At 49.1% G+C, this 26606-nt stretch overlaps 2 protein-coding genes across 8 annotated transcripts in view; one reads left to right on the top strand and one right to left on the bottom strand.

Annotated features, from left to right (window-relative positions):
* The first annotated feature begins 4315 nt into the window (after window positions 1-4315).
* On the top strand, window positions 4316-11226 carry TRIM59 (tripartite motif containing 59). Of its 2 annotated transcripts, none has more exons than XM_071565997.1 (2): window positions 4316-4609; window positions 8500-11226. In XM_071565997.1, exon 2 carries the CDS (start codon window positions 8503-8505, stop codon window positions 9586-9588), a length of 1086 nt encoding a protein of 361 aa, XP_071422098.1. In that variant the 5' UTR covers window positions 4316-4609; window positions 8500-8502; the 3' UTR covers window positions 9589-11226. The 2 variants fall into 2 exon arrangements, with proteins under 2 accessions (XP_071422098.1, XP_071422099.1); XM_071565998.1 differs by lacking the exon at window positions 4316-4609 and adding an exon at window positions 4849-4869.
* A 617-nt stretch (window positions 11227-11843) lies between these two features.
* The window catches only part of SMC4 (structural maintenance of chromosomes 4), a 29476-nt gene continuing 14713 nt past the window's right edge, over window positions 11844-26606 (bottom strand). For all 6 annotated transcript variants that reach the window (XM_071565992.1, XM_071565994.1, XM_071565995.1 and 3 more), the window contains exons 6-24: window positions 24748-24912; window positions 24130-24257; window positions 23763-23903; window positions 22884-23034; window positions 22369-22533; window positions 21332-21565; window positions 20572-20757; window positions 20020-20181; window positions 19641-19866; window positions 19463-19542; window positions 18410-18562; window positions 17810-17936; window positions 16786-16975; window positions 16117-16261; window positions 15319-15492; window positions 14663-14845; window positions 13555-13787; window positions 12921-13104; window positions 11844-12190 (exon numbers count right to left, since the gene is read on the bottom strand). In XM_071565992.1, coding sequence (XP_071422093.1) covers window positions 11969-12190; window positions 12921-13104; window positions 13555-13787; window positions 14663-14845; window positions 15319-15492; window positions 16117-16261; window positions 16786-16975; window positions 17810-17936; window positions 18410-18562; window positions 19463-19542; window positions 19641-19866; window positions 20020-20181; window positions 20572-20757; window positions 21332-21565; window positions 22369-22533; window positions 22884-23034; window positions 23763-23903; window positions 24130-24257; window positions 24748-24912 — 3249 coding nt within the window. In that variant the 3' untranslated portion in view covers window positions 11844-11968. The remainder of the gene's footprint in view (window positions 12191-12920; window positions 13105-13554; window positions 13788-14662; window positions 14846-15318; window positions 15493-16116; window positions 16262-16785; window positions 16976-17809; window positions 17937-18409; window positions 18563-19462; window positions 19543-19640; window positions 19867-20019; window positions 20182-20571; window positions 20758-21331; window positions 21566-22368; window positions 22534-22883; window positions 23035-23762; window positions 23904-24129; window positions 24258-24747; window positions 24913-26606) is intronic.

The following is a 26606-nucleotide window of genomic DNA, read 5'->3' on the forward strand; positions in this document are numbered from 1 at the left end:
ATGCATTCACTTTTCAGCAAAAGGTGCAGAGATTATTTGAAGAAAGGAATTTCCAGGGTCTCTGGGGGGAGGTTTGTTACCTGCCAGAGGTCTGTGTGTCGTGTGGAGGCACATCAGTGCTTTGCTGTAACTACTAATTGACCTCATTGCATTGCAAGGATTCACTGAATAAACGAGGCCTCTTTGCAGGTAAAGGGAACCTGCAGAGGAGGGAAATGAAATCCTTTTCAAGGAAAATTTACACACAGTAAATGGTAATTTACACCTGTGGGGAGAATGTTCTGTAGAAATTTGCTTGATTGGAATCCTTTTTTTTTTGGGGGGGGGAGAAGAACAAATGTTTGTAGCAACTTTTCTAAACTTCCTGAACAACTTTCTAAACCAAAACCCCACCAGAACTGTCAAAATCTGTATTTGCTGCCCCTTTTTGGCACTTCTCTGATTTAATATAATCACAGGAAATCACCCTCAGCTTCCCCTTTTGGTGGGTTTGGGTTTTGGTGGGTTTTTACCTGGAGAATTCTCTTGCTCTGCTGCTCAGCTGTCACTGTTGCTTCCCAAAATCTGGATAATTTCCCATTCCAACCTCCACGGGGTGGCACTGCTGGGGTTCCTCAGGAGCAAAACTGAAACCATTTTGGTGTTTTTTCCCCAAAAAAGTTGCAGTTTGAGGTAATGCACTAAATTAATTACACTGTTGGGGAAAGGGAGTTGTTTGGGAGTCTTGGATGCAAACAGGAATTAACTTGGATTGCCTTTAGGAATATTGATCATCCTCAGGTTGGATATTAATTGTTCTCATGTCAGCTGAACTCAGGGCAGCAGGTGAGTCAAAAAAAGATTTAAAACATTAAAAGGACAAAAGTTAATCCATAAATAAGCTCTGCCAGGTGGGGTTTTATCCCAAGGAACAGCCTTGCTGGACCAAATATCTGCCCTGGAATTTTAGGATCTGAGCAGAGTGTGGTGGTAAATCAAAAGGGGTAGATGGAAAAAAAATTGACCACTTTTCTTTCTCTCCCACTGGTGGAGGGGGAATTTCCTGGGGTTGTGTGTGGCCTCTCAGCATTCCAGAGCCATCCTCTGGATCCTGGAGCCCTGGACAGGCCTCCTTCCATCTCCTGCTGGAGCACAGCATTCCAGAGCCATCCTCTGGATCCTGGAGCCCTGGACAGGCCTCCTTCCATCTCCTGCTGGAGCACAGCATTCCAGAGCCATCCTCTGGATCCTGGAGCCCTGGACAGGCCTCCTTCCATCTCCTGCTGGAGTGCAGCATTCCAGAGCCATCCTCTGGATCCTGGAGCCCTGGACAGGCTTCTTTCCCATCTCCTGGTGGAGCACAGCATTCCAGAGCCATCCTCTGGATCCTGGAGCCCTGGACAGGCCTCCTTCCATCTCCTACTGGAGCACAGCATTCCAGAGCCATCCTCTGGATCCTGGAGCCCTGGACAGGCCTCCTTCCATCTCCTGCTGGAGCACAGCATTCCAGAGCCATCCTCTGGAGCCCTGGACAGGCCTCCTTCCATTTCCTGCTGGAGTGCAGCATTCCAGAGCCATCCTCTGGATCCTGGAGCCCTGGACAGACCTCTTTCCCATCTCCTGGTGGAGCACAGCATTCCAGAGCCATCCTCTGGATCCTGGAGCCCTGGACAGGCTTCTTTCCCATCTCCTGGTGGAGCACAGCATTCCAGAGCCATCCTCTGGATCCTGGAGCCCTGGACAGGCCTCCTTCCATCTCCTGCTGGAGCACAGCATTCCAGAGCCATCCTCTGGATCCTGGAGCCCTGGACAGGCCTCCTTCCATCTCCTGCTGGAGTGCAGCATTCCAGAGCCATCCTCTGGATCCTGGAGCCCTGGACAGGCCTCCTTCCATCTCCTGCTGGAGCACAGCATTCCAGAGCCATCCTCTGGATCCTGGAGCCCTGGACAGGCCTCCGTCCATCTCCTGCTGGAGCGCAGCATTCCAGAGCCATCCTCTGGAGCCCTGGACAGACCTCTTTCCCATCTCCTGGTGGAGCACAGCATTCCAGAGCCATCCTCTGGATCCTGGAGCCCTGGACAGGCCTCCGTCCATCTCCTGCTGGAGCACAGCATTCCCAGGAAGCAGAGCTGGATTGGTAGTGGAACAGGAGAGTCTGGCTGGTAAAAAATAATAGTTTATGGGTAGGGTGTCAAGATATTTATAAGGATTTCTGTTCAAATGAAGTGCTGGCAGAGGCAGCTTTGTAACCTAAGGATGTCTTCATGTTCATACTTGTAGGTTTTTAGCTATAAATGTTTCCTCATCTCTGCATGTCACCAAATCCCTGGCAGGAAAGCTGGTCCTGAGGCTGGAAACAATTAGGGCAGTCCTGCATCTGGATCCAACAGACTTTGTGACAGGGACCTCAGCAGAAACCTGCAAAGTTTACAAACTTTCTAACAGTCAGTTGGAGCTACTGCAGGGGTGAAACTCGGGTGGCACAAAGAATTGATTTAAAAAGTTAATATTGGTTCAATAACTACAGAAAAGTGACTGGAAGCCTAAATTCTCCAAAGGAATTCCCATTTTTGCTTTTAAATCCATTATAAATGGGGGTCCTGTGTTTGCTCCAAAGCTGAGCAAGAGTTCTCCTCAAGTTTTCATTAAAATTTGTATTTAAATACCTTGGATGTCCTTTTAAATGAGAGTGTTGAGCTGGGGAAGCATCTTTGGAGGAACATTAAATAGGTGGAGACCTTGCTGGGTGTGGGGTGGGAGAGGGAGGGGAGGTCCAATCCCATGGACAGCTACAGAGGGGTCATCTGAAACCCAGAGAAACAGGATTGTCTCAAATATATGGAGGAGAGGAGCCAGTAACTGGTGTTGAAATTAAGGCAAAAAGAGTAAAAATTCAAGGTGGTGGAAAGCAAAGGGTGAATTTCCTCAGTTTACTCCAAACTATAAAACCAGCAGTGGAAGATGTACTGATTATTTACAGGGCAAAGTAAGGAAATAGCAGCTATCACCAGCTCTGCATTGCTCATGTTTTATCTCCAAGCAAAAAAAAACCCAAAACCATACCTTGTACCTGCTGTCTCTGCTCTGGTTTTTATCTCTTTTTTCCTCCTCTGCCCATTTTAGAAGCAAAAATACCACTTTTCCCAACCTCCCTCTGCAGGGAGTGTGTTCAAAGCCAGTGTACACAGCACTAGGGGCATGTAATTAGAAACTAATTAGATTCAGGTAGTAAAAGTAATTAACAGCCAGTGGGTTTTTTGGACCAAAAGTCAGGAACAATGAGAATTGAAAGATGTGTGGCAAGACTGGTGGGGAGTTTGTGAGAGGATGAGGTTGTGGTTTTATTGCTTAAAGCAATTCCAGATGTTCCCCAGACAGAAGATGCTCTGAATGCCCCTTTGAGGGCAGATGTCCAGGTGAGTTTTGAGGGCTGTGTTATGTTCACATTGAGGCATTGGATGAGTTTCATTTCTCTTTCAAACTCGCTGGGAATGCAACAGCTGAGAATGAATTTATTTTAATGGTGTGTAAATAAACCCTGGGCTATCCCGGGGCTGGGGCAGCTCTGGGCACCTGTGCCAGGCCCTGCCCACCGCAGCGGGGAGGGTTTGTGCCCATGCAAAGCTGTGTGTGCCAGTGCAGAGCCAGCCCCGGGCCCGGTCCCTCCAGCCCAAAGTGCTTGTTGAACAGTTCGGAGTGGCCGGAGCAGCAAACGCGCATTGTTTGTGGTAGGAGGCAGGGCCTGCCGAGGGGTCGTGTCTCCTGGGCCCCGCTCCAGGGGGGATTTCTCCAGGGGAAAGGAAAAGGGGAAGGGAAGGCAGCTTGGGGTGGCCGGGCAGCTTGGGGAGTCCCGTCCCACCGGAGCCCTCGCTCCGCGGCGGCGATATCGGCACCGAGGGCACCGTTCCCGGCGAGCATCCTTTCCTTCCATCCGTCCGTCCGTCCGTCCGTCCATCCGTCCATCCATCCTCCTGGCGCTGCAGCTCCCTCTGTCGTTCCCGCGGGCTCGGCGCGGTGCCCGGCACAGGCACAGCCCTCGCTCCTGCCCTGCCTGCGGGCCAAGGGACCCTGCTGAGCTTCGGCCCGGCCCTGCCCTCCCTCCCCATCCCTGCCCTCCCTCCCTCCCCATCCCTGCCCTCCCTCCCTCCCCATCCCTGCCCTCCCTCCCTCCCCATCCCTGCCCTCCCTCCCTCCCCATCCCTGCCCTCCCTCCCTCCCCATCCCTGCCCTCTTTCCCCATCCCTCCCTATCCCTGCCCTCCCTATCCCTGCCTATCCCTGCCCTCCCTCCCCGCCCCTGGTCCCTCCCCCGGTCCCGCCGTTTACATTCAAACTGTGCGGCCGTTACAGCGCGCGGAGCTTCGGGAGCGGTTGCGGAGCCCTCGGGAGCGGCTCCATCGTCGGGAATAGCGCTCGGTTCATCGGGAGAAGCCCTTGGGAGCGGTTCCATCGTCGGGAACAGCGCTCGGTTCATCGGGAGAAGCCCTCGGGAGCGGCTCCATCGTCGGGAACAGCGCTCGGTTTCCCGGGAGGAGCCTCGGGAGCGGTTTCATCGCCGGGAGCAGCGCTCGGTTCCCCGGGAGGAGCCTCGGGAGCGGTTTCATCGCCGGGAGCAGCGCTCGGTTCCCCGGTAGGTACCCTCGGGAGCGGCTCCATCGCCGGGAGCAGCGCTCGGTTCCCCGGTAGGTACCCTCGGGAGCGGCTCCATCCCCGGGAGCAGCGCTCGGTTACCCGGTAGGTACCCTCGGGAGCGGTTCCATCGTCGGGAACAGCGCTCGGTTCCCCGGTAGGTACCCTCGGGAGCGGCTCCATCGCCGGGAGCAGCGCTCGGTTCCCCGGTAGGTACCCTCGGGAGCGGCTCCATCGCCGGGAGCAGCGCTCGGTTCCCCGGTAGGTACCCTCGGGAGCGGTTCCATCGCCGGGAGCAGCGCTCGGTTCCCCGGGAGGAGCCCTCGGGAGCAGCCCCCGTTCCCCGTTGGGGCTCTCCCGGCCGGAGCTGCTCCTGAGCTGTGCTCCCTCTCGGTCCCATCGCGGTGCCGCTCGCGGGTCCCGCTCCGGTTTTGCAGCCCCAGTTCCCGGCTGTGTCCGCAGCGGCTGAGCAGGAGCGCCCCGCGGGGCTCAGGTGAGGTGAGTCCGTCCCTGTGGCTCCATTATCAGGTACCGTGAGATGGGTAAGACACAAATGCTCCACACCAGCAGCTCTGACAGGGTTCTAAGGGATGCAGAGGGATCTGGGGCGTGGGAAGGATGGAGGGGGATTATCCAGAGCTGGAAAGGACCCCCAAAGATCAGCAGAGTCCTGCCCCTGGTTTCTACTTTCTCCTTTCTCTCTCCCCCCTTTCCTGCAGTTTGATTTTAAACCTACCAGCACAAGTTAACTTTTGCAAACTTCTAAATGGAAATGATGCCTGTACTGGTCTTGGAAGATCTCTGGGATTGGGGAGGAGGGTGAAAGTTTCCAGCTGAGTGAATATTGCTGTGGATTTCGTGCAAGCCAAGGCTGAGACCGAATTGTTTTTAATATAATGGATAATAGGAGAGGGATCCGTGGAACAGCTCAGTCTCTGCCAGGAGTGGAGATTCCCAGGGCTGTTCTGTCCTCACTGCAGGGTGAGGCTGGAGCCTCCCAGGGTGGTAAGGACAGGGATGCACAGGAGGGAATTGTTGGCTCAGCCTGATGGGGAAGCCACCCAGCTGTGGTCATTCCCTTTCAGGTCACTAAAAACACCCAAAAAGGGTAAAAACCCCAACCCAACCCAACGCAGTGTAAGTCTCTGTGACAGGGATGGAGTGATGTGGTAGGAGTAGGGGGGTTATTCCCAAAATTCCCACTTTCCACCACGAAGGTGATTTATAACACTGAAGTGCCATTTGGTGTCTGTTTCCTGCACAACTCGAACTCGAGTTTCTACAGTAGTGATAAAGGAGGAGTTCATGGACCTCTCTGGGCATCTCTGTTTGGATTTGCTTCAAGGTCAGTGCAGCTGAAGTCGAGGGTTGCAGTCCTTGAGGAGAGAGCAGATGTTGCCTTTGGTGGAGGAGGAGGAGCAGGGAGTGCAGCTCCCACTCCTGGCAATTCCCTTGGAATGGGCTGGCACAGCTGAGATCCAAGGCCAAATCCACCTTTTAACGTCCTCTGGAGCAGAATGGGGGCTGTGGGAGTGTCCTGTAAACAGTTATTTATCTACTTTAGCACTGCTGGGTGCCAGGTGGGGGTTGGTCTCTTCTCCCAGGCACTCAGCAATAGGACAAGGGGGCACAATGGGCTCAAGCTCTGCCAGGGGAAATTGAAGTTGGAGAGCAGAAAGAAATTCTTTGCAGAGAGAGTGCTCAGGCATTGGAATGGGCTGCCCAGAGAGGGGGTGGATTCCCCATTCCTGGAGGTTTTTCAGCTGAGCTTGGCCGTGGCACTGAGTGCCATGATCTGGTAAAGGGACTGGAGTTGGACCAAGGGTTGGACTTGATGATCTCGGAGGTCTTTTCCAGCCCAATCCATTCTATGATTTGGTGGATGTGGCACTGAGTGAGAATCCACCACTTCTTGATCCAACCCCACTGTGATCACCAGCCCAGGGCACTCTGTGCCCTGGGCTGGTGATCACAGTGGGGTTGGATCAAGGGTTGGACTTGCTGATCTCAGAGGTCTCTTCCAACCCAATCCATTCTATGACTCTGAGTGCCATGATCTGGTAAAGGGACTGGAGTTGGACCAAGGGTTGGACTGGATGATCTTGGAGGTCTTTTCCAACCCAATCCATTCTATGATTCTTCCACAGCTTGTGTATTTATATATAAAAAATCTATAATTGTTAATAAATAACATCTGGCATAACGAGCTGGAGCTCTCTGGGAGAGGAGTGCCCTGTTAGCAAGGAATGCACCGCCCTCCTGGGATCTGCTGCCTTCATTCCATGTTTTCACCTCTCTACACCATCCCAATTAGAGGAGGATAAAATCCCAGTCCTTAACAGGCCTCCTGGTGCTGGAGGTGCCCAAAACTCACCGTGTCACTGGCACAAATTGCACTTTGGAATTTTAAAATACCTTCTAGTTTGTACTTTGCTTGTACTGAGGGACTCTCACAATAAATCTGTATATTTATGTCCAGGTATTTGTTGCCACAGTTGTTTGGAGCACAGCAGGAGAAGTGTCTGCTTTGTGCAGGAAAGCATTTTCCAGCTTCCTGGAGCTTTTTTTTTTTCCCTGAAAAACTTACTTTCTCTGCTTAACTCTCTGATGTTGGGCCTTCTCTGTCTCTTCCCATTGCTGTTCCCACTCTCTGTTTCCAACAGAGAGAAAGTGAAAGTTCGTTTTTGAGTTTGGTGCTTGAAGTGACCCAGGAGTCCCAGCACGAGTCTAATTCCTGGTAGTGGTGGTGTCTGTAAGGGCTGTTGAGTTGCACCTTTTGTGCCAGAACCTTGAGAGAACTTGTAGTAAATTTGATTTTAATGCTTTAATGACTATTTCATGTTGCAAAAGTAACACTTGAAACAGGTGAGGGGAGGAAACAAAAGGTGTGTACCCCTTGTTCTATTCTTATGCTGAAAGTGTTACCCCTGGAGGGAGAAAATGGTTCATAAGCCTGAGGTGATTTAGAAATTCTGGTTCTACTTTTACCCCTCTACTGTTAAACAGCATCTCGTGGCAGATTCCTGGGTTTTCTGGTTTTTTAAGGCACAGGTGAGCATTGATGCAGCTCAGAATGTGCTGAATTTCATTCCTAATTTGCCTTTTTTTCCCCTCTTGGCAATAAACTGCCGAGGTGGGAATTCCTGGCTGGGAAAGGTGCTGGTGGGTCAGTGCAGTGACTGTGAGCAGGGCTGATGTCTCGTTCTGTGCTTGTTGGGGTCAGTGCAGTGATCAGAGCAGGGCTGATGTCTCGTTCTGTGCTTGTTGGGGTCAGTGCAGTGATCAGGGCAGGGCTGATGTCTCCTTCTGTGCTAGCTGAGGTCACTCCAGTGATCAGGGCAGGGCTGATGTCTCGTTCTGTGCTTGTTGGGGTCAGTGCAGTGATCAGGGCAGGGCTGATGTCTCCTTCTGTGCTAGCTGAGGTCACTCCAGTGATCAGAGCAGGGCTGATGTCCCTTTCTGTGCTTGTTGGGGCCACTCCAGTGATCAGAGCAGGGCTGATGTCCCGTTCTGTGCTTGTTGGGGCCAGTGCAGTGATCAGAGCAAGGCTGATGTCTCGTTCTGTGCTAGCTGGGGGTCACTGCAGTGACTGTGAGCAGGGCTGATGTCTCGTTCTGTGCTTGTTGGGGCCAGTGCAGTGATCAGGGCAGGGCTGATGTCTCTTTTTGTGCTTGTTGGGGCCAGTGCAGTGATCAGGGCAGGGCTGATGTCTCTTTTTGTGCTTGTTGGGGTCACTGCAGTGACTGTGAGCAGGGCTAATGTCCCGTTCTGTGCTAGCTGGGGGTCACTGCAGTGACTGTGAGCAGGGCTGATGTCCCTTTCTGTGCTTGTTGGGGCCACTCCACAGATCAGAGCCGGACTGATGTCCCGTTTTGTTCCTGTCCCCCGCAGGCCATGGAGCGGCTGGAGGAGGAGCTGACGTGCGCCGTGTGCTGCGGTATTTTCCGCGACCCGCGGGTGCTGCCCTGCTCTCACACCTTCTGCCGGGAGTGCCTGCAGGGCGTCCTGCAGCTGGCCCCGCGCTCCTGCCTGCGCTGCCCGAGCTGCAGGGCCGTGCTGGACCTGCCCGCGCACACCGCGCTGCAGGCGCTGCCCACCAGCTTCGCGCTCAGGGCTGTCATCGAGAAGTGGCAGAAGCAGCAGGAGGAGCCGCGGGCGGAGGGGACGTGCCCGGAGCACCCGCGGCAGCCGCTGAACATTTACTGCCTGCTGGACGGGCAGGGCGTGTGCGGGCTGTGCCTCACCTCGGGGCGGCACCGCGGCCACCCCATCGCCGACCCGCAGAGCGCCGCGGGCAAGCTGCGGGGGCAGCTCACGGATGGGCACTGGAGGGACGTGCAGCTCTGCCACACGAGGCTCACCATGCAGAAGTCCCAGTGCGAGGAGCTCCTGAGGAGCGAGAGGGAGGTGGTGGTGCAGTATTTCAGCAAACTCGGCGAGACCTTGGAGAACAAGAAGGAAGCTCTGCTGAGGGCGCTAGAGGAGCTCAACAGGCGCTTCTTGGAGGAGCATAAGCCCCTCGTGGAGGAGGTCAGCAAAATGAAGGTGGAAGAGATTGAATTGAAGTACCTCAATGCCTCTGTAAGGAAGGAGAAGTCCCCAGTGCTGTGCCTGGAGAAGCTGGAGCAGCTGCAGCAGCGCATCAAGGCTCTGCAGCAGAAGGAGCTGCCGGATGTCAGACCTCTGGAGATTTATCCGAGAATGGAGGACCTGCTGAGGAACGTGTGGTCTAGAACGGAGATTGGTCAGATTCACAAGATCCTCCCTCCAAAGTTAAAGCTGATTCCCAGGAGGAAATCATGCAGCAAATGCCCTGGGAAGGAAAACAAAGAGTCCAAGGAGCAACTCTGGGCTGTGAAGCTCCTCCCGGTGCTGCTGCTGCTGCTGGGGGTGGCAGGGGCTGTGTTCTGCCTGCTCAAGGCACTGTCAGCTGGTGCCATCCAAGCTGCTCCTGCCTGGGGCCTGGAATTCCTGCTCTAGGTGTACCAGAATTCCTGCACCCACATGCAGAGGGCATTGGATGGGCTGTGCCACACGTTCACCTCACTGATGGGGTTGTGCAGGGAAATTGTGCCTTCTGACTTTGTCCATGGTTGGTTGCCAGCCTAGGGCAGGAATCCAGGGTTGTTTTTAATTCCTACTGAAAAGCTGGATTCTTAAAGCTCTACACTTTCCCCTTCTACTTCCATATCCTCCCTTTTCTGTAGTGCCTGGATCTCCTCTGAGCTAACCCTTAGTTAAGCAAAGATTTGCACCAGAAGGGGCTTTCTGTCCCACTCAGGTGTTTATTCCCACTGGGATCCAGGCAGGACCAGCAGCTGGAACCAGCTTACACGTGGGGATCTGGAGTCTCAGCTCTAGAAATTCCTTCCACATGTACTATATTCATTTTAATAACGTATTTTTAAACTGTTTTTTCAGTACAAACATGAATGTTATCAGAGCACCTCAGCTGCAAACCCGGTGGGGAAGTCGCTGCCTCTGGGGTACCAGAACTCCCATTTAGTGTCTCCTGACCTCTGACTGTGTTTGAAGACACACATTTGTGCTTGCCAAGGTCTGTGCCATGGCCTGGGTTCATTTTCTGGTGCTGGCTACTGGTGCAGGGCATGATTCCATCCCTTCTGTCATGTTTCTGTCTGTCAGGGGGAGCAGGCTGGCTGGAGCTCTTAAAACAATGTGACAAGGAATGTAAATTTGTATTCAAGTCCTTTATTTTCAGCCCAGTGAGCAGAGCTCTTCCCTGGATAGAGGGAACATGGTGGGGGTTATTCTGCACTCAGGTGCTCTCTGACACCAGTTGCTGCTTTTCAGGAGCCAGTTTGAGCCTTTACCAGCCTGATCAAGCACTGGGAGAGGCTCCAAGGGCTGTAATTCACCAGCACAAGGCAACCAGTGACAACTCACTGTGATCTGAAAATAATGCCCTACCCCAGCCTGGCAGCCCTTCCTTGGCTGCTCTGCAGGGACTGGATTCTGAAGCTGCCCCTTAACAACCTTAACTGCCATAACTTGGGGTGTTTGAACCCAAACTCACCCAGTGCCAGCAGGACACACTGGAGGTCCTGCCAAATCCCACCTGCTGCCACAGCCCATGCCAGGTCAGTCCCCAGCCTCAGGATTCCAGTCCCAGCCCTGCTGTCCCAGTGTTGATGAAGGACGGAGTCCAGGCCAGGGGGGTGGAGCATTGGGAGGACACTGGGCCTGTGTGCTGGGAGCCTGGAATTTTTTCCTGAGTTTCCTGTCATCTTTCAGGGTTCCAGAGGCAAATCCCATCCATCCCACTGGGCAGACTTTGACCTGGTGTTCCAGCTGTGTGTGGGACTGTGCAAGTGCTCTCATAACAGTGTTCCAGTAAAACTGGGAATTTTTGTCCTAAGCTGCACTTGGCACATCATTCTCCAATCCTGATGGTCTGTCCATGGCCCCAGAGGCTGCTTTCCCCATTCAGGTTCCTGTCTTTTATTTTCCTTTTTATAAGAGTTTCTAACACAGTTTTATTTTTCAAGACTAATGAACTTTATAAAATGCCTTTATCGCTGATCAAAACATTTACTCCTTACAATGTGCTGTGTATTTTAATAAATTTGCATACAAATAAAGCATATTCTTACAGCAGGACTGGCCAACACCTTGATTCCCTCAGAGAGGGAGCAGCGAGCCTGTATCCAGAGGGGCTCCAGCCCTTGGAGCATCTCTGTGGCCTCTGGACTTGCTCCAGGTCCTTCCTGTGCTGGGATTTCAGAGCTGGAGGCAGCTCTGCAGGTGGGGTCTCACCTGAGGGATCCCAGAATCCCCCCCTGTCCTGCTCCAGGATGAGCCCAGGACAACAGCTGGGCATGTTCAGCCTCTCACCCACCAGCACCTCCAACTCCAGCACCTCCCTCACCCATCACCCAGTCCATCAAATCCTGCTCTCTGCTCCAAAGAGGGATGTTGGGATTGTATCCAGGGCCTTACAGAAGGCCAGACATGGCAGCAGCAGCAGCTCTTCCCTTGTGCTCTGACATGGTCACTCCAGTGAAGGTGCTCAGGCAGGACTGGCCCTTGGTGACACTGCTGGCTGTCCCCAGTTGCCCCTGTGCCCTGGCACAGCTTCCAGCAGCTCTCCATGATCTTCCCACAGGGGAGGCTGACAGGGGGTAGTTCCAGGGTGCTCCTGTTTCCCCAACACCCTGAAATCTTCCCTTTGCCTGCCCTCAGAGCTCTCCCCTTAGTTTTTCCATGACACTGCCCAGTTAAAAAACTGTTCTTTATTGAGGCTGAGTTCATATTAACAGATCAAATTTACACAAAACTTGATCAATATTTACAAAAGGCACAAACCAAAGCAGAGTGTCCCATGGAGCCCTGCCCAGCCCTAAAGGGCAGCAGTGGGCAGGGGAGCTGCTCCCTCCCCGTGCCCAGGCTCCGTGCCCAGGGCAGCCAGTTCTGCCAGCCCCTTCATGGCGATGACCTTGGGGTTGGTGGCCACGCTCTTGGTGGTGTTCTGGGTCTTGTAGATGCCGATGAGCCGGTCGGCGATCTCGAACATGTTGTTGCGCAGGGAGATGATGATGAACTGCGCGTTCTTGGTTTGCTCCTGCAACAGAGAGGAGGGGTGTCAGGTCCTGGCATTCCCAAGAGCTCTGGCCTGGTGTGATCCCTGTATCCAGGGGACAGGACTGAGGGTCCGTCACTGTGTCATTCAGCAAACCCACAGAGTTCCTGCTGCCCATCCCAGGCCCAGGGGTTCCACAAGCTGGAGGGGGGACACTGCTGAGCTACCTGAACATGCCGACAGGAGCTGAGGGTCTGGGGGAAAGCTCTGTGTTTTAAAGAGGAAGCAGCCCATGGAAATGTGGCACCTTTGGCAAATCCCAGCTGCCTTTAGACAACTTATGAAACAGAACTTGGAGGGAAAAAACTTGTAAACCCTCTATTAGTCACCTCACCTCGGGAAAGCATCAAACTCAGGAGCTTGGAAAAAACACAAAGTAAAATTCCAAGCACCTTTCTGGAAATCTGCTTCCTACAGAGCTTCTGCTTGAAACTATCATTCCAGACCTGACACATGGCTGTAACTGTGTTGCCACTTCGTCTTTCAGAGAAACAAGTATTTTAATTTTTTGCTAAAATATCCATATTACTTCCCAAGAGAAGTAGAATTATTTTACTGGTTATTTGAAACAATAATACATTACTACATATCGAACTCTGAAAATATTTTTAAAAATACTATCAGACAAGGGAATGGAAATAGTGGAACATTCCTTCCTGGTGGAGAAGGACACAGGCAGATGCTGGTGTGGTTGTTGCCATGGGGAACTTACGTAGATGTAGAAGGCCACGATGGAGACGTTCTTGAAGTCGAGGGCGGCGTCGATCTCGTCCATGAAGTAGAGGGGGGTGGGCTTGTAGTGGTGCAGGGCGAACACCAGCGCCAGCGAGCTCAGCGTCTTCTCCCCTCCAGACAGGTTGAAGATCTTCTTCCAGCTCTTCTTGGGAGGCCGAACACTGCAACACGTGGAGTTCAGTCTGGGAGCTGTTCATGTGTCCCCCTGATCTTTGCCTGAGCTCAGCCTGCTCTGGGGCTGCTGCTCCTGCAGGAGCTGGGACACCTCACACTTCCCATCCCATCTCCTTCCCCAGAGTGGTTTAACTCTCACATGATGAACACACTCCCCAGAGCATCTGAGGCAAGACACAAGGTGACTGCCATGATTCCCTGGGCAGAATCAAGAGACTTGGGAATTAAGAAGCACTTGGAAAGCTTGGAGCTCATTTCCAACTGCTCTTAGTTATGGATTTCTCCATGAGAAATAGATCTCAAGAGCAAAAGGTTGTGGTTTCTGCCAGAACCTTGTCAATACTGAGCCTGTCTTGGTTCACTGATGATTAATGAACAGGTTGAAAAAAGCAATACAAAAATTAAGAACTAGTAGAATATGAAGTATTTTGACAAACCTGAACATGATTCCCTCGGAGAAAGGATCCAGACTGTCCACAAGCTCCAGCTCAGCATCCCCCCCCAGGGTGAGCATCTGGTAGTTCTCCTTGAGCTTGGTGGTGATGACATTGAACCCTGCCATGAATTCATTCAGCCTCTGCTTCCGCAGCTCCTCAAAGGCCTGTCTGAAGTTGTCCCTCTCGGTGGTGATGTCGTCCAGTTCTCCCACGTGCTTGAGGTACAGCTCCTCCTGCAGGGAAACACCAACAACACAACAGTGCAGTTCAGCAGCTGCCTCCTCCACTGGCATTTTAAACCACTTTTCCTGCTATTTGAACATTCCTTTTTCCCAGCATGGCCTCAAACAAACCCCCCCCCCAAATTATCTCTCTTTTCTCATCTCTGTTGCTGAGAGAAAAATTCTGAAATAAAAACAATATTTAATCTGATGAATAGTTCACTATTATGGAAGTGGGGAGGAAAATCACAGCTGAGACAGATAAAAAATACTGGGGAAGACTTGACTCTAAATGGACTTCACGGGAGAATCATGGAATCATTTAGGTTGGAAAAGACCTCTACAATCATCAAGAAAGTTGTCTTCACCTGATATGAATGATATGGAACACAAAAGACTTATGGAAGCTCCTAGAAACAACCTTCACCCCTGGTTAAGTCAAGCTGACAAACAGGCTGCTAACAAGAAAATCCTGGAGTTGCACTGCAGTTTCCAAAGGGAAATGAAGAGGAACAGACCCCTTTCTCCTGGAGTTCCACTGCAGTTACTCATAGGAAGCAAAGAGGAACAGGCCCTGTCCCTGGAGCTGCACTGCAGCTCCCACAGGCAGTGAGGGGGCACAGGCCCTGTCCCTGGAGCTGCACTGCAGCTCCCACAGGCAGTGCTGTCCCCTGTCCCTGGGGCTGCACTGCAGCTCCCACAGGCAGTGCTGTCCCCTGTCCCTGGGGCTGCACTGCAGCTCCCACAGGCAGTGCTGTGCCCTGTCCCTGGGGCTGCACTGCAGCTCCCACGGGCAGTGCTGTCCCCTGTCCCTGGGGCTGCACTGCAGCTCCCACAGGCAGTGCTGTGCCCTGTCCCTCGGCGTGGGCCGTGCCCCTTGGCCGTACCTTTTTCCTGAACTCGGCGATGGCGCCCAGGTTGGGGCGCAGCTGGTGCCGCTGTGCCTCGAGCAGGGCGATGCTCTTGGCGATGCCGTCGGGGTCGGGCAGCGCCTGCAGCTCCTCCTCGCTCAGCACCTGCAGCTCCTCGGGGGGCTGCCCATCGATGGCGTGCAGGGACAGCTTGGAGATCTGCAACCAACACCAGTCACTGCAGGGCTTTGTCAGGCCCTGTGGTCACCATGCGAACCAGGGGCTACAATGAACATTCCCTGTGCTACTACACAGTGCAGCTTCTCCAAACACCCCAAAGCTCTTCACAGCTCCTTTTAAATAGGATGTGAAAAAGACAATAAATATCCTTTAATCTTATTATGCTGTTTCTGCATAAACACCAATAAACTGTGAGCTGAAGAGGAATTTTCTCCCAAACTATCTGTTTTCTAACGTGCTGATGCTGTGAGATGGAGCTCCCAGAGGAGCTGTGGCTGCCCCATCCCTGGTAGTGTCCAAGGCCAGGCTGGACGGGGTTGGGAGCACTCTGGGCTGGTGGGAGGTGTCCCTGCCCATGGCAGGGGTGGCACTGGGTGGGCTTTAAGGTCCTTCCCACCCAAACATCCCACAATTCTCCGATTTCAGCTTCAGGAATTCAATAACTTCCCTACCTCTTTCTGCCAGTGTTTAATCTTTGCCTGGTGGGTAGAGATGTGACCATCCACTTGATCAATTTTCAGCTTGATGCTCAGAGCTTCGCTCTGCAGTGCATGTTCGTCCCCGTGGATGGTTTCAAGCTCCTGCAGCAAGTTCCGCTTCTCCTCCTGCAGTGGTGGCAGCGCCTCCTGGAGAGAGACCCCAAACACACAGGGCATTAACAGGCACCTGCACAAACCTTACCCCTCCCCTGGCTTACAGGATTGTTTTCTCTGTGTTTATTCACAGGGATTGATGGAAACAAATACACATCCTCGGATTTATAACCTGGTGCCGGAATTGTGGAATGACTGAGAATATGCTGCAGTTTATATTTTCATTCCTGATCTGGATCAAACTTCAGTTTTGAGTCCTACACTCACACATTTTTAGCTAAAAGGTAGTTTTAGAGAAAGACAGTCTCAAACTCCAGCTTTACTTGGAAGAATTTCAGCCTTCCCAGTTGTTTTCCCTCTCTCACATACAAAAATCTAGACGGGAAACTAAAATCCCACATAACTGGAAAAACTCTATTTTTAAGCAAGTTTTAAACCCAATAATTCCCCTGGGGAAACCTGGTGTAAGTTTTTTCTAATATTCAGCAAACTGGGTCAAGATAAATTTCCAGGTGAGTATAAAATATAAACATACACCATTCCCATCCCCTGGAATGTCACTCTGCAGCTGTACAGCAACATCTGGATGACAATGGATGTGACTGGGACACAGTGAGGATTTAACTCATCACCCTGGTGTGCCTGAGTGCCACCTACCTCAGCCTGCTTGCAGTCATTCATCACCTCTGTGGCCTTGTCCTCCAGAGTGGTCAGCTCTGCTGTCAAGTTTTTCATTTCCTTCTCATTCTCTTCCATTTCCTTCTCCGTGCGCTGAAGAGCCTCCTCGGATTTTTTCAGGTTTCTGCACAGGGACAGAGACATTTGTGCATCTCACATGGGGGCAAAAGTGACATAACATAATCTAGAGACACAATCTTGCTGACAACCAAGGAGGAAGTGCTTGTTTAGGCATGAACTGCCACACTCCTGAGGTATCCAAGTAAAACAACGTTGTCTTCCTTAAACACGGAGCAGCCAACCCTCATGAAATGACTTAATTTCTTCTTTCAGAGACAGCTTGGACATTCGTTCTAAGTATTCACTATGGATTGCTAAGGTAACATAAAAAATAGATTCCAGTTTGTTTCCTGACAGGTCTTGTAATAAAATCAGTCCCTTTGGATTTGAACTGCTCCAGTGTCTGGCAATGAAGTGCTGTGTTGGAACTTTATCCTGAAATATGGCAGTTCAGTGCCAGGCAAATATTACAGACTGCTGATTAAATGTGACTTTTAAACTATTAGAAACTACAAGGTTTTATTTCCCTTTACCTCCTTGAGCAACATTAGTATCAGACACAGCCAAAGCTCCCACCCTGGGCTGTACCTGTCTGCAGTCTTGGCTGCCACCTGGGCCTTGGTGATAGCTGAGGAACAGTCATCTATTTCCTTGTCAATCTTATCGATCTTGTCTTGCTGTGTTTTCAGCCTGCGACTGTGGGTGTCCATGATGAGGTTCTGCAGCCGCTTCACTTCGCTCTCCATGGCCGTGGCTCGCTGGGCCAGGCGCTCGTGCTCTGCAGGGGCAAGGGGGGCAATGGGGACAAGGTCACTGAGCCACCCTGCAGCTGCTGGGCACAGAGGGGCTGCAGGGACTCAGGCTCTCTGTTCCTGTGTTCAGAGCTGCACAGGTTTCTTTATACTGTGGGAAACAATGAGTTTTTTTAACTGTGACCCACATCTCTCTGATGCTGTTCTATACCAAGGCCCCTGGTGTAAAGCACAACACAGTGACCTGGATTATTGAATGCACACAGAGCACCTACATACATGAGAGAGTGCATAAGAACTTATGCCAAGCTCATTCTTTGCACTTAATCAATGAGAAAATGCTCAAAGGTTAAATTTTAAGAACTGGCCACCAACTGTTGCTCAGGAGTTGGTGTTACTGTGCAGTTACTACCCCTGCTGAACAGTATTACTTCAACAGTATTACTTCATATATATGTATTACTTCAGAATACATATATACATATGTAATATATATACTATTATATATACTACATACATACCTATATACTATTTTATAGTGAAGTAATAACCTAGTTAGAACACAGAAAAAGCTTTCACTTGACTTTAATATCCTTACCTCCTCATTAATCATTCTAATTAAAATAGACTTCCCTATGTATGAAATGCAGCCATAAAAATCTAACCAAAGAAACAGAATACTAAAATTAATGTTTACTTGCCAAAAAAAAAAAAGGTTTTTATTTTCTAATCTCTGGAAATACCTTTTACCCCCCATAGAGAAAATGAGATGTCAAACCAAGACACAGAATTGAAGCACAAAGCCAAACCCATTCCCTTCTTTGTTGATCTCCATTTTTATCTCTCTCCACAAAAAGCACCTTTTTTATAACGATCAAGGGTTTTTTCCAGTTCCTTCTGTTTGGTTTTGTCAGGAGCAGCAGCAACAACGTTCGCTTCGAGTTCCTTGACTTGGTTTCTCAGACGCACTTCTTGTTCAGAAAAGCTCTGCCAAGAACACACTGGGATCAGGGTGCTGTCCCCAAACTCTGCCCTAGGGGGTTTGGGGTGCTGTCCCCAGACCCTGCCCTGGGGTGGGTCAGGGTACTGTCCCCAAAATCTGCCCAGGGGGCTCAGGGTGCTGTCCCATCCCCAGACCCTGCCCAGGGGGCTCAGGGTGCTGTCCCATCCCCAGACCCTGCCCAGGGGGCTCAGGGTGCTGTCCCATCCCCAGACCCTGCCCAGGGGGCTCAGGGTGCTGTCCCATCCCCAGACCCTGCCCAGGGGGCTCAGGGTGCTGTCCCATCCCCAGACCCTGCCCAGGGGGCTCAGGGTGCTGTCCCATCCCCAGACTCTGCCCAGGGGGCTCAGGGTGCTGTCCCATCCCCAGACCCTGCCCAGGGGGCTCAGGGTGCTGTCCCCAGACCCTGCCCACGGGGTCTGGCCCGAGCAGGGCCCCTGCAGGGCTTGGGGCTGCTCACCTGGATACTCGCCGTGTACTTCTCCACCGTGTTCCTCATCTCCCGCACGTCCTGCTGCAGTTTCCTGATGGTTTCCTCCAGCTGGGCCTTCTCTTCCTCGCACTGCACTGCTCTTTTGGAGTCCCTCTGCAGCTGGGCCTCCATTTTACTGACCTGACAAAACAAGGGCATTATTTACCTGGTGTCACTGCTACACACAAACCAGGTCATTCGTGTGCCCGACTGTCTGTGAGCTCTAACGTGGACAAAGTGGAGCAGAAATGTGACAATTTGCTGTCTGACTGCTGAGAACATCAACTCTAACAGTGACAAACAGGAACATCTACAGATTAAAACCTGAAAGAGTTCAGAATAAAGCAAACTGTATTCTGATATGCCAAAATATTCCTGAAATACAAATTGGAATGAATGTTCTGACACTCCTTGACAAACCCAGGAAGGACATGAATGAGGGCCCAAACTTGTCCTTTCTGTTGGACTGCTCTGCAGGAAAAGGTTCCTTATGATCCCCTTATTCTGTGCTCTCATCCCTACCTCCAATCAGTTCCCACTCTACCAAAGGTAGCACTATAAGACTAAACATTAAATAATGGGCTTATGACAGCTGGGTTGTGAAAAAATACAGAATTCCAGGATCACTGAGGCTGGAAAAGCCCTCCCACTCCATGGAGCCCACCCTGTGCCTGATGCCCACCTTGGAAAAGCCCTCCCAGCCCATGGAGCCCACCCTGTGCCCGATGCCCACCTTGTCCCCCAGCCCAGAGCACTGAGTGCCACAGCCAGTCCTGCCTCGGGCACCTCCAGGGTTGGGAAATCCAAACCTCTCTGGGCAGCCCCTTCTGGTGCTTGGCAACCTTTTAATGCGGTTAAGAGCAATATAACCTCTGCTAACCTTGTGAAATTTGGCTTTATAAAGGACTGTTAGTGTATCTTACACCCCAGACTGTTTCCTGCTCATGCAGATTTAAAAGGCCACAGCACAGGTGTGTATGAACTGCCAACACAAAAGGACCTCTGAGGAAATGTCCCTTTTCACTCAGATGATGTACTAACCTCTTCTTCTGAGACATCCACCACGACGGAGGATCCCATCCTGCCCTTCATGACTTTGGCCCCTCCACCAGTCATTGTTCCTGCAGTACAAAGCACGAGAAGAGGTCAGAAAACCTGCTGGGCTTCGGTACCACCTACAAAGTGCTTCGGATGGACCTGCAAGTTTGTGCTGCAGTACCTGACATCTCGATGATCTGGCCTTGCAGTGTCACCACCCTCCACCTTTTATCCCTCTGGAATGCCACTCTGGTGGCATCCTCCAGGTTTTTGGCTACCAGGGTGTCCTGCAGTGCGAAGTAGAACGCCAGGCGCACCTTGGGGTCCTGCACCTTCACCAGGTCAAACAGCCGGGGGGTGTTCTCTGGAGTTGGGATCTTCTCCATTTTCTTTTCCCATACAGTCATCTAAGTCCACAAAGGAAACAAAGGAATGAGACATCCTTTAGGATAAATGATGAGGTCATTCCACCATTCTAAGGGATGTTAAGGCTTTAAAGAAAACAGTCAGACTTTAATTAACAGTGAAACGATTTGTTTTGCCCAAGCCCCGGGGCTCACCTTGTCCAGGGCTATAAAGGTGGCAACTCCCACCCTCTGTGCCTTCAGGAAGTTCACACAGGCCTGGGCAGTGTCGATGGTGTCGACAACAATGTGGTTCAAGGCTCCACAGGAGGAGGAGATGGCCACGTCGTACTTGTCATCGATGGCTCCCAAGTCTCCCTGAGGATCGAGGGTGAAGCACATGGATTAGCTTGGCAGCTGTGGCTGCTCTTGGAGTTTTATCCTTTTTAATAAATTATGCATTTTTAAATGTACACACACTGAACAGACTGATATTTTTCTAAAGCAGAGATGAACAGGTGGGGGAAAAATTGCAGAATACAGAATGTACATTTACACTGATGTGCAACAGGAACTAGCAACTCTACCTCAGCTCTGAATTTTCAGAACTTTGAAAAATGTTTTATTTCACAGCAATTCCACAGGATTTACAAGTCTGCTCTCTGAATTCACAGCCCCAGAGAAGTGAGGCATTTACTCACTCACAGAAACACTGCTCAGTTCCTCTAAAGCTTAAGACTAACAGTGTAAGAGCCTCCTAAAATTTACCAGCCTTCCATACAGTCCAGGAATATTCCCAGATTTCTTCTGCTGGAGTAGAGCCTCGAGCACTTTTCCTCGACTGCGACTTTGTGCTAAAGAACTTTTGGCTTCTTCTACTTTTCGTCGCAGGTTTCGCACAAGATCCTTCACCCCTGACTCTTCCCTTCCCAGCTTCTCCAGAGCCTGCTCCTTCTGCAGGGTCAAAGAAAGACAGACACTGTCTCAGTCTCATCAAAACTACTGGATACAGGCATTATTTTTTATTTTAGGGAATAAAAGAGGAGAAAGAAATGAAACTGAAATAATCCCAGAATGTTTTGGGTGTGAAGGGACCTCAAAGCCCACCCAGTGCCACCCCTGCCATGGGCAGGGACACCTCCCACCAGCCCAGGCTGCTCCAACCTGGCCTGGGACACTCCCAGGGCTGGGGCAGCCACAGCTTCTCCAGGCACCTGTGCCAGGGCCTGCCCACCCAGAAGAAGGCTCAGAAATACACCCATTCATCTATTTCCATATGTCTCAGTGTGACATTTAATCTGCCTCCCTTGCAGGGATTTGCAGGATGTAATTTCAGTGCTTAATGTTAACAGTGGCTTAGCACAAAACGAATGTGAAATCAAAACCTTCCTTCCTCAGTGAACTATTAGAATATAGCTTTACATGTTTTATTGGAATGTTTTGATATTCACCACAATTATTGCTAAAAAGAACAGCAGGACTTTGATTTGTGTGTCACAACATGAATTAATAGGGAGGTCAATCTCACCTCCTTCAGCTGCTGCTCGGCCTGGGGCAGTTTCCCCGAGATGTCCCTGATGGCCGCTCTCCTCTCCTGCAGGGTCTCTGAGGTGCTTTCCAGGGCCTGCCTGGCCTGGCTGAGCTGAGCCAGGGCCGCGTTGTACCGACTCAGGTAGATCTCCAGCTCCGACTGTGCCAGTTCCATGTTGGAATGTGCCTCGGTCACCTCCTTACTGAACTCCATCAGCTCCTTCTCCTTGCCCTGCAAAAGCACCACAGGTTACAGCTCCAACCAGGCAGCTCTGGGGTTCCTTACACCAGTCACACTGGGAAAGGAAGAAGAGGAAATGGGATGTTCCTTCACAGCTCTCCTGTCAGCACAAAGCAGTTCTGTGCTCTGGAAGAACCAGGATTTCTTAATTCATTAACATTTTCTGTGGAAATTAAACAAGGCTTTTTTCCTAATTATAAAAGACTTCAGGGAATTATCACAGAACATTTCCCTATAAACTTAATATCATTTTATCAACTTAAAGTTGAGAGGAGCCCTACAAATTGTGCTGAATTACAGCTGAAATGGAGAATCCACATTTTCAAGGACAGAAAATATCTCCCAAATTTACAGGATAAATTTCCAACCTCAGGTTCAGTGAATGAACAGCTTCAACCACAGTAACTTGGAGTAGTTGTCCATTAATTCAAAGACAGATTACAGCTGTGGGAAAGGCTTGGAACATCCCATTTCAAAAGATCTTTATTTAAGCAATGTATTGGGTTAAGGGGTTTGGTGGGAGAAGAGGAAAGTGCATTCAAATAATGGAAGTGTAGGATTATTCAATATACATCCATGAATGACAGACTTGATGACAGTTGATCACTATAAGAGCAGACGAGAAAGATTTAGCTCTAATCATAAACTGAAGGTTAATTTCCCAGTGAGGCTCCACTGAAGTAACACATGAAACACTGGAATTGTCCTATGAAATGGCATTTTTGAAGCATCTTGTGATCATTTCCTTCAGAAGTGTAAAGTTAACAAGTGTACCAAGCCAGAACTGTCCAAACCTCTTTTTCCTCCTGAATTCCTTTTGTCTCATCCTGAAGACTGGCCAGGACCTGCTTGAGCTTTGCTTCCTCCTTCTCCTTTGCCTTTTCCAGGAGTTCCCTCTTGGCCTTTGTGTCCTCGATCACTTTGGTGCTCGTGGAGGGGACTTTCTTCAGCTCTTCCACCTACACAGGGGACAGGCTTTGAACTCCCCCTGCCCCTGAAACCAGCAGAGTCCTTAAAGCCCCTCGTGATGCACAGAGTGATTCCAGACCTACCACAGCTGGAAACACCAGCCTGGGAACACAGATCCACTAAATGAACTGAATTAAGGGTCATAATGCACTACTGCAGAAAGTGATTTGCAAACAAAATCTCTGGCTGATTTAAATTATTTAAAATACCTGATTGAAACAAATGTAACCCCATTTTCCATCTTCTTTGTTGCTGGTGTTTTTCTGTTTTCTAATCTGCACAAAGATGTTCTCCCAACCCATTCCACTTCTCCAGCTAAACCAAGTTGTCGTTCAATTACCTTTTCTTTATCTTTTTGAAGCTGCTTTTCCAATTTTTTGGCCTTGTTTTTGGCATGTTTTAGTTTTTCCCTCACTCTCACATCCTGCAAATCCAACTGATTAAATTTTTCTTTATTTTCCTCTATGAACTTCGTAATTTTATTGACTTTCCTGAAGGAAAACAAAAAGAAAGAAAGATCCATTTCATGCAGTATAAAAAAATGTCAGTGGATTATAGAGAATTTAAACCAGTATTACTCAGTTATAGTGAAAAACAACATCCAATATTTACTATACTCAGAGTATTTTCCCATGGGAAGTGAGGTTTGATCAGGAAAAGATCAACTCCCACAGCAATATTAAATATTTCCAGAATGTTAATTTTTCTCTTCTATAGGATTGATAATTCCCACCCCTCACCAATAACTCACCGAGGATGAGCAGCTCAATTATTGCAGTTGGATTGGAGATCAACACCCAGGCAAATCAATTTTAAGGAAATTCAATTTATGCATAAATAATTCAGAAGGAAACCAGGGAAAAAGACCCAAATCCATGTACCTACACATCGTGCTTGTAAATCTAAAAACCGTCTCCCACTTATTTTTTTGTGCAGTCAATATAAAGAAATATGTGCTTTAAAATCCATTAAAAATATCAGATATTTTCTTACTGTACCTCTGAGTATTACCCAGATTTCTCCAACAGAAACAACTGGCAAAACCAAACCAAAACAATGTAAATATTTTTTTATTTATTTTGGTGCAAAAGATCATTTAATCCACCCCAGGGAATGCTCAGATACAGCAGAAGTGGCCTCTGCTCCTCAGATAATTTAAGTTTTTGGTGGGAGAATATATAAAACACAGTGCTCATTAATATATCCATAAAGAACTTACCTTTCAAGTTCTTTCAGAGCTTTATTCTTGGTTTTTGTTTCCTCTGCAAGTTTACTGCTTTTCTCATTGATACTTTTTGTTTCTTCATTAATTTTTTCTTTCTGCATTTCCAGCTCTTTTATTCGTTTCTTTAGGTCATGGCTGGGAAAAAAAACCAACATTAAACCCCAAACTCCACTTCTTTCCCTGAAGCTGATGATCAAAATGAACACATATTTCCAACCTTCGGTGTAACAGTGAGATTATGTGACAGATTAAACTGCAGCAATTACTAAGAAATGCAAAATATGCTAATTGGGGATACTGAAGGTGAGTTTAACCCCCCCAGCACTGTAAAGCCAACCCCAGGCTTTGGAGAACAACTTACATGTAATACTGACAGATCCGATTCTTCTCTTTGAATATTCTGTTCTCCAAACAAAGGAACTCAACAGCTTTATTCTTGTCCTCTTCCAGGGCATCCTTTTCTTTTTCCACCATTTTAACTCTATTTAACTAAACAAAACAGAGAGTCAGAGCTGGGTCAGAGCCAGGACTGCAGAAGCAAACCCTGGGGAGAAACCCCAGAGCCTCTGAGGGCACAGAGCTGCAGATCAGGAGTTATCTCTGCAAGGGGATTTAGCACAAGCTGTCTGAAATAACAGATAGGTGTTTCTTTTCTATATTTCAGCCTTTCCACTGGCCCCTTTTTAAGTAAATTCTGCAACTGCACATCTTTTGTTTTCCTTCCCAGCCTTTAAAACAAGTCTACAATATCTTGGGATTTACCAGGGACACAGTAATAAGAACCTTGATATGATCTAGAGCTTTCAGAACTCAATGCATCAATAGAATGTGCTGAATGCAGGTTCTGTAACAGATCCCCACGAGCAATTCTGTGTATTTCCAGTTCTCCTGGCAGAGCTGTGTGTGCATCCCTCCCCAGAATCACCTGACAAACCAAGGATTACTCCTGGTTCAAAGGCCAGGAGCTGCCCAGCCTCACCTTCTCCCCCCTGCGCTCGTTGAGCAGCTCCACCCTCCGGCACAGAGCCTGGATGGGATCCTTCAGCCGGGCTGAGCCGATCAGATCCTCCAAATATTCCAGCATTCCCTCGTCGTGCTCCGTCTGCCCCTTGGGCTTCATCATGGAGATCTGCTCCACTTCTCCCTTGGAAAAGAAAAGCTTGATGGTTTCTTTTCTTAATGGCTTTGTTCAGGGGGAAAGACTGTTCTGGAAAAGTACAAACATCTGTGGGATGAGGTGGGTGACATGGTAAGGAAAGAACAAAGTAAGGCAGTGATCAAAACTAAAATCACAGAGTCACTAAGGCTGGGAAGGACCTCCAAGATCATCAAGTCCAACCTTCATGTATATTTGGGAAAACAAAGATCAAAATGAACAGCAGTTTCCTGCAAGGTGGGATGTGTCTCTCCTGGAGCCAACCCTCAGGTGTAACCATTCCTTCAGCTCCCTAAAGACTCAAAAGGTATTTTCCAGCCTAAAAAGAGAAGAATAAAGCACATCCTTGGCCATGAAACTCTCAACAGCCTTAGGGCAGTTTAATTAGGGTTGAAGTGTTTAGAAACCAGAAGGTCCATAAAACCACATCTGATGGATGACCTGGAATGGTAATTCATGTAATTGAGGCTTCCTTGCTGGAAAAAGAAACAGGTTATTTAAGTATCAGACTTCCCTGGTTTAATTTTCCTTTATGCATGGCATTAATGTTACATTATTGAGGTGAAGAGTAACAATAATTTGGTATTTTTAAAAGCAAAAATTAGAGGGATTAAACTGAGCCATTGCCAAGGACTGTCTGTGTTACTGGTGTTGGCATCAGCCACCAAAACACCCTGTTATTGATGATTTACTCTTAGGACAGGTACCATTTTCACCCAAGTGATTCAGCTGCACACACTCAGTCCACAAGGACACTTACTGGCACCAAGTTTTCTTCCAAATAGCAAATATTTAGTTGAGTAGAACAGAAAAAAGTGAATTTTTACAAATTTTGCAACATTCAGAGGTGGCATTTACTTGGGGAAGTTTTTCCTGTAAGCAATTCTGTTGTTAGAGTAAAACACAGAGACAGAGGAGTTACTTTTAATTTAAAATTCTGTATGTTAAATGCATCTAAGTTTTTATTTTCTGGTCACCCCTGTGCCTAAAGTGTCAGCAGGTCTGACAAGGCAAAAAAGCCCAAACCCAACTGTTTATTTTTATTTCTTACACATCCCCAAGAGCCAAACAAGCAGTTTCCTAATAATGCTGCAGTACTACATAAAATCCCAATTACACTTTTGCTCCCCTGCCACAAAAGTCTGGTTTCTACACCAAAAACTGCTTATGGGTAGGAAACTGCAACCTCCCAGATTTCTGTGGAATTGACACAAGTCTCTATTTTTCCTTCTTGCATTAAAGCATTTCCTCTGTTTATATCCAAGGAAAAACAACCACAGGAAAGATTTAATTCAAATGCTGAGAATCAAGACTGAGAATTTTCTGCACTGGATAAATATCCCTTGTTTAGGTGTTCCTGGAGTTAACAGGAAAAATCAGGAATTCTGGACAAGCAAGGAATGTGAGTCAGCCTTTTTTTTTAATGATTTGGCTAAATGTAATTAACCCTCTCTAAGCCACAACCACCCAACAAAGATGATGATGAGGCTGTGAGATTTCTCTGTAGCTCACTAATAGGAATACTTAGATTTTCTTATCAAGAGTAAAAATATTTAGAAATTATGACCTGAATCATAGGAGTTTTAAGTGTTATTTAATATTTACAGTGTTTATTAAGTTAATATATAAAGAAATCTGTTTCTCTCGCTCCTATAATTAAAATACTTATGAAACTAAAAGGT

This window comes from Pithys albifrons, chromosome 11 (genome assembly GCF_047495875.1).
Source record: "Pithys albifrons albifrons isolate INPA30051 chromosome 11, PitAlb_v1, whole genome shotgun sequence".
NCBI lineage: Eukaryota > Metazoa > Chordata > Aves > Passeriformes > Thamnophilidae > Pithys > Pithys albifrons.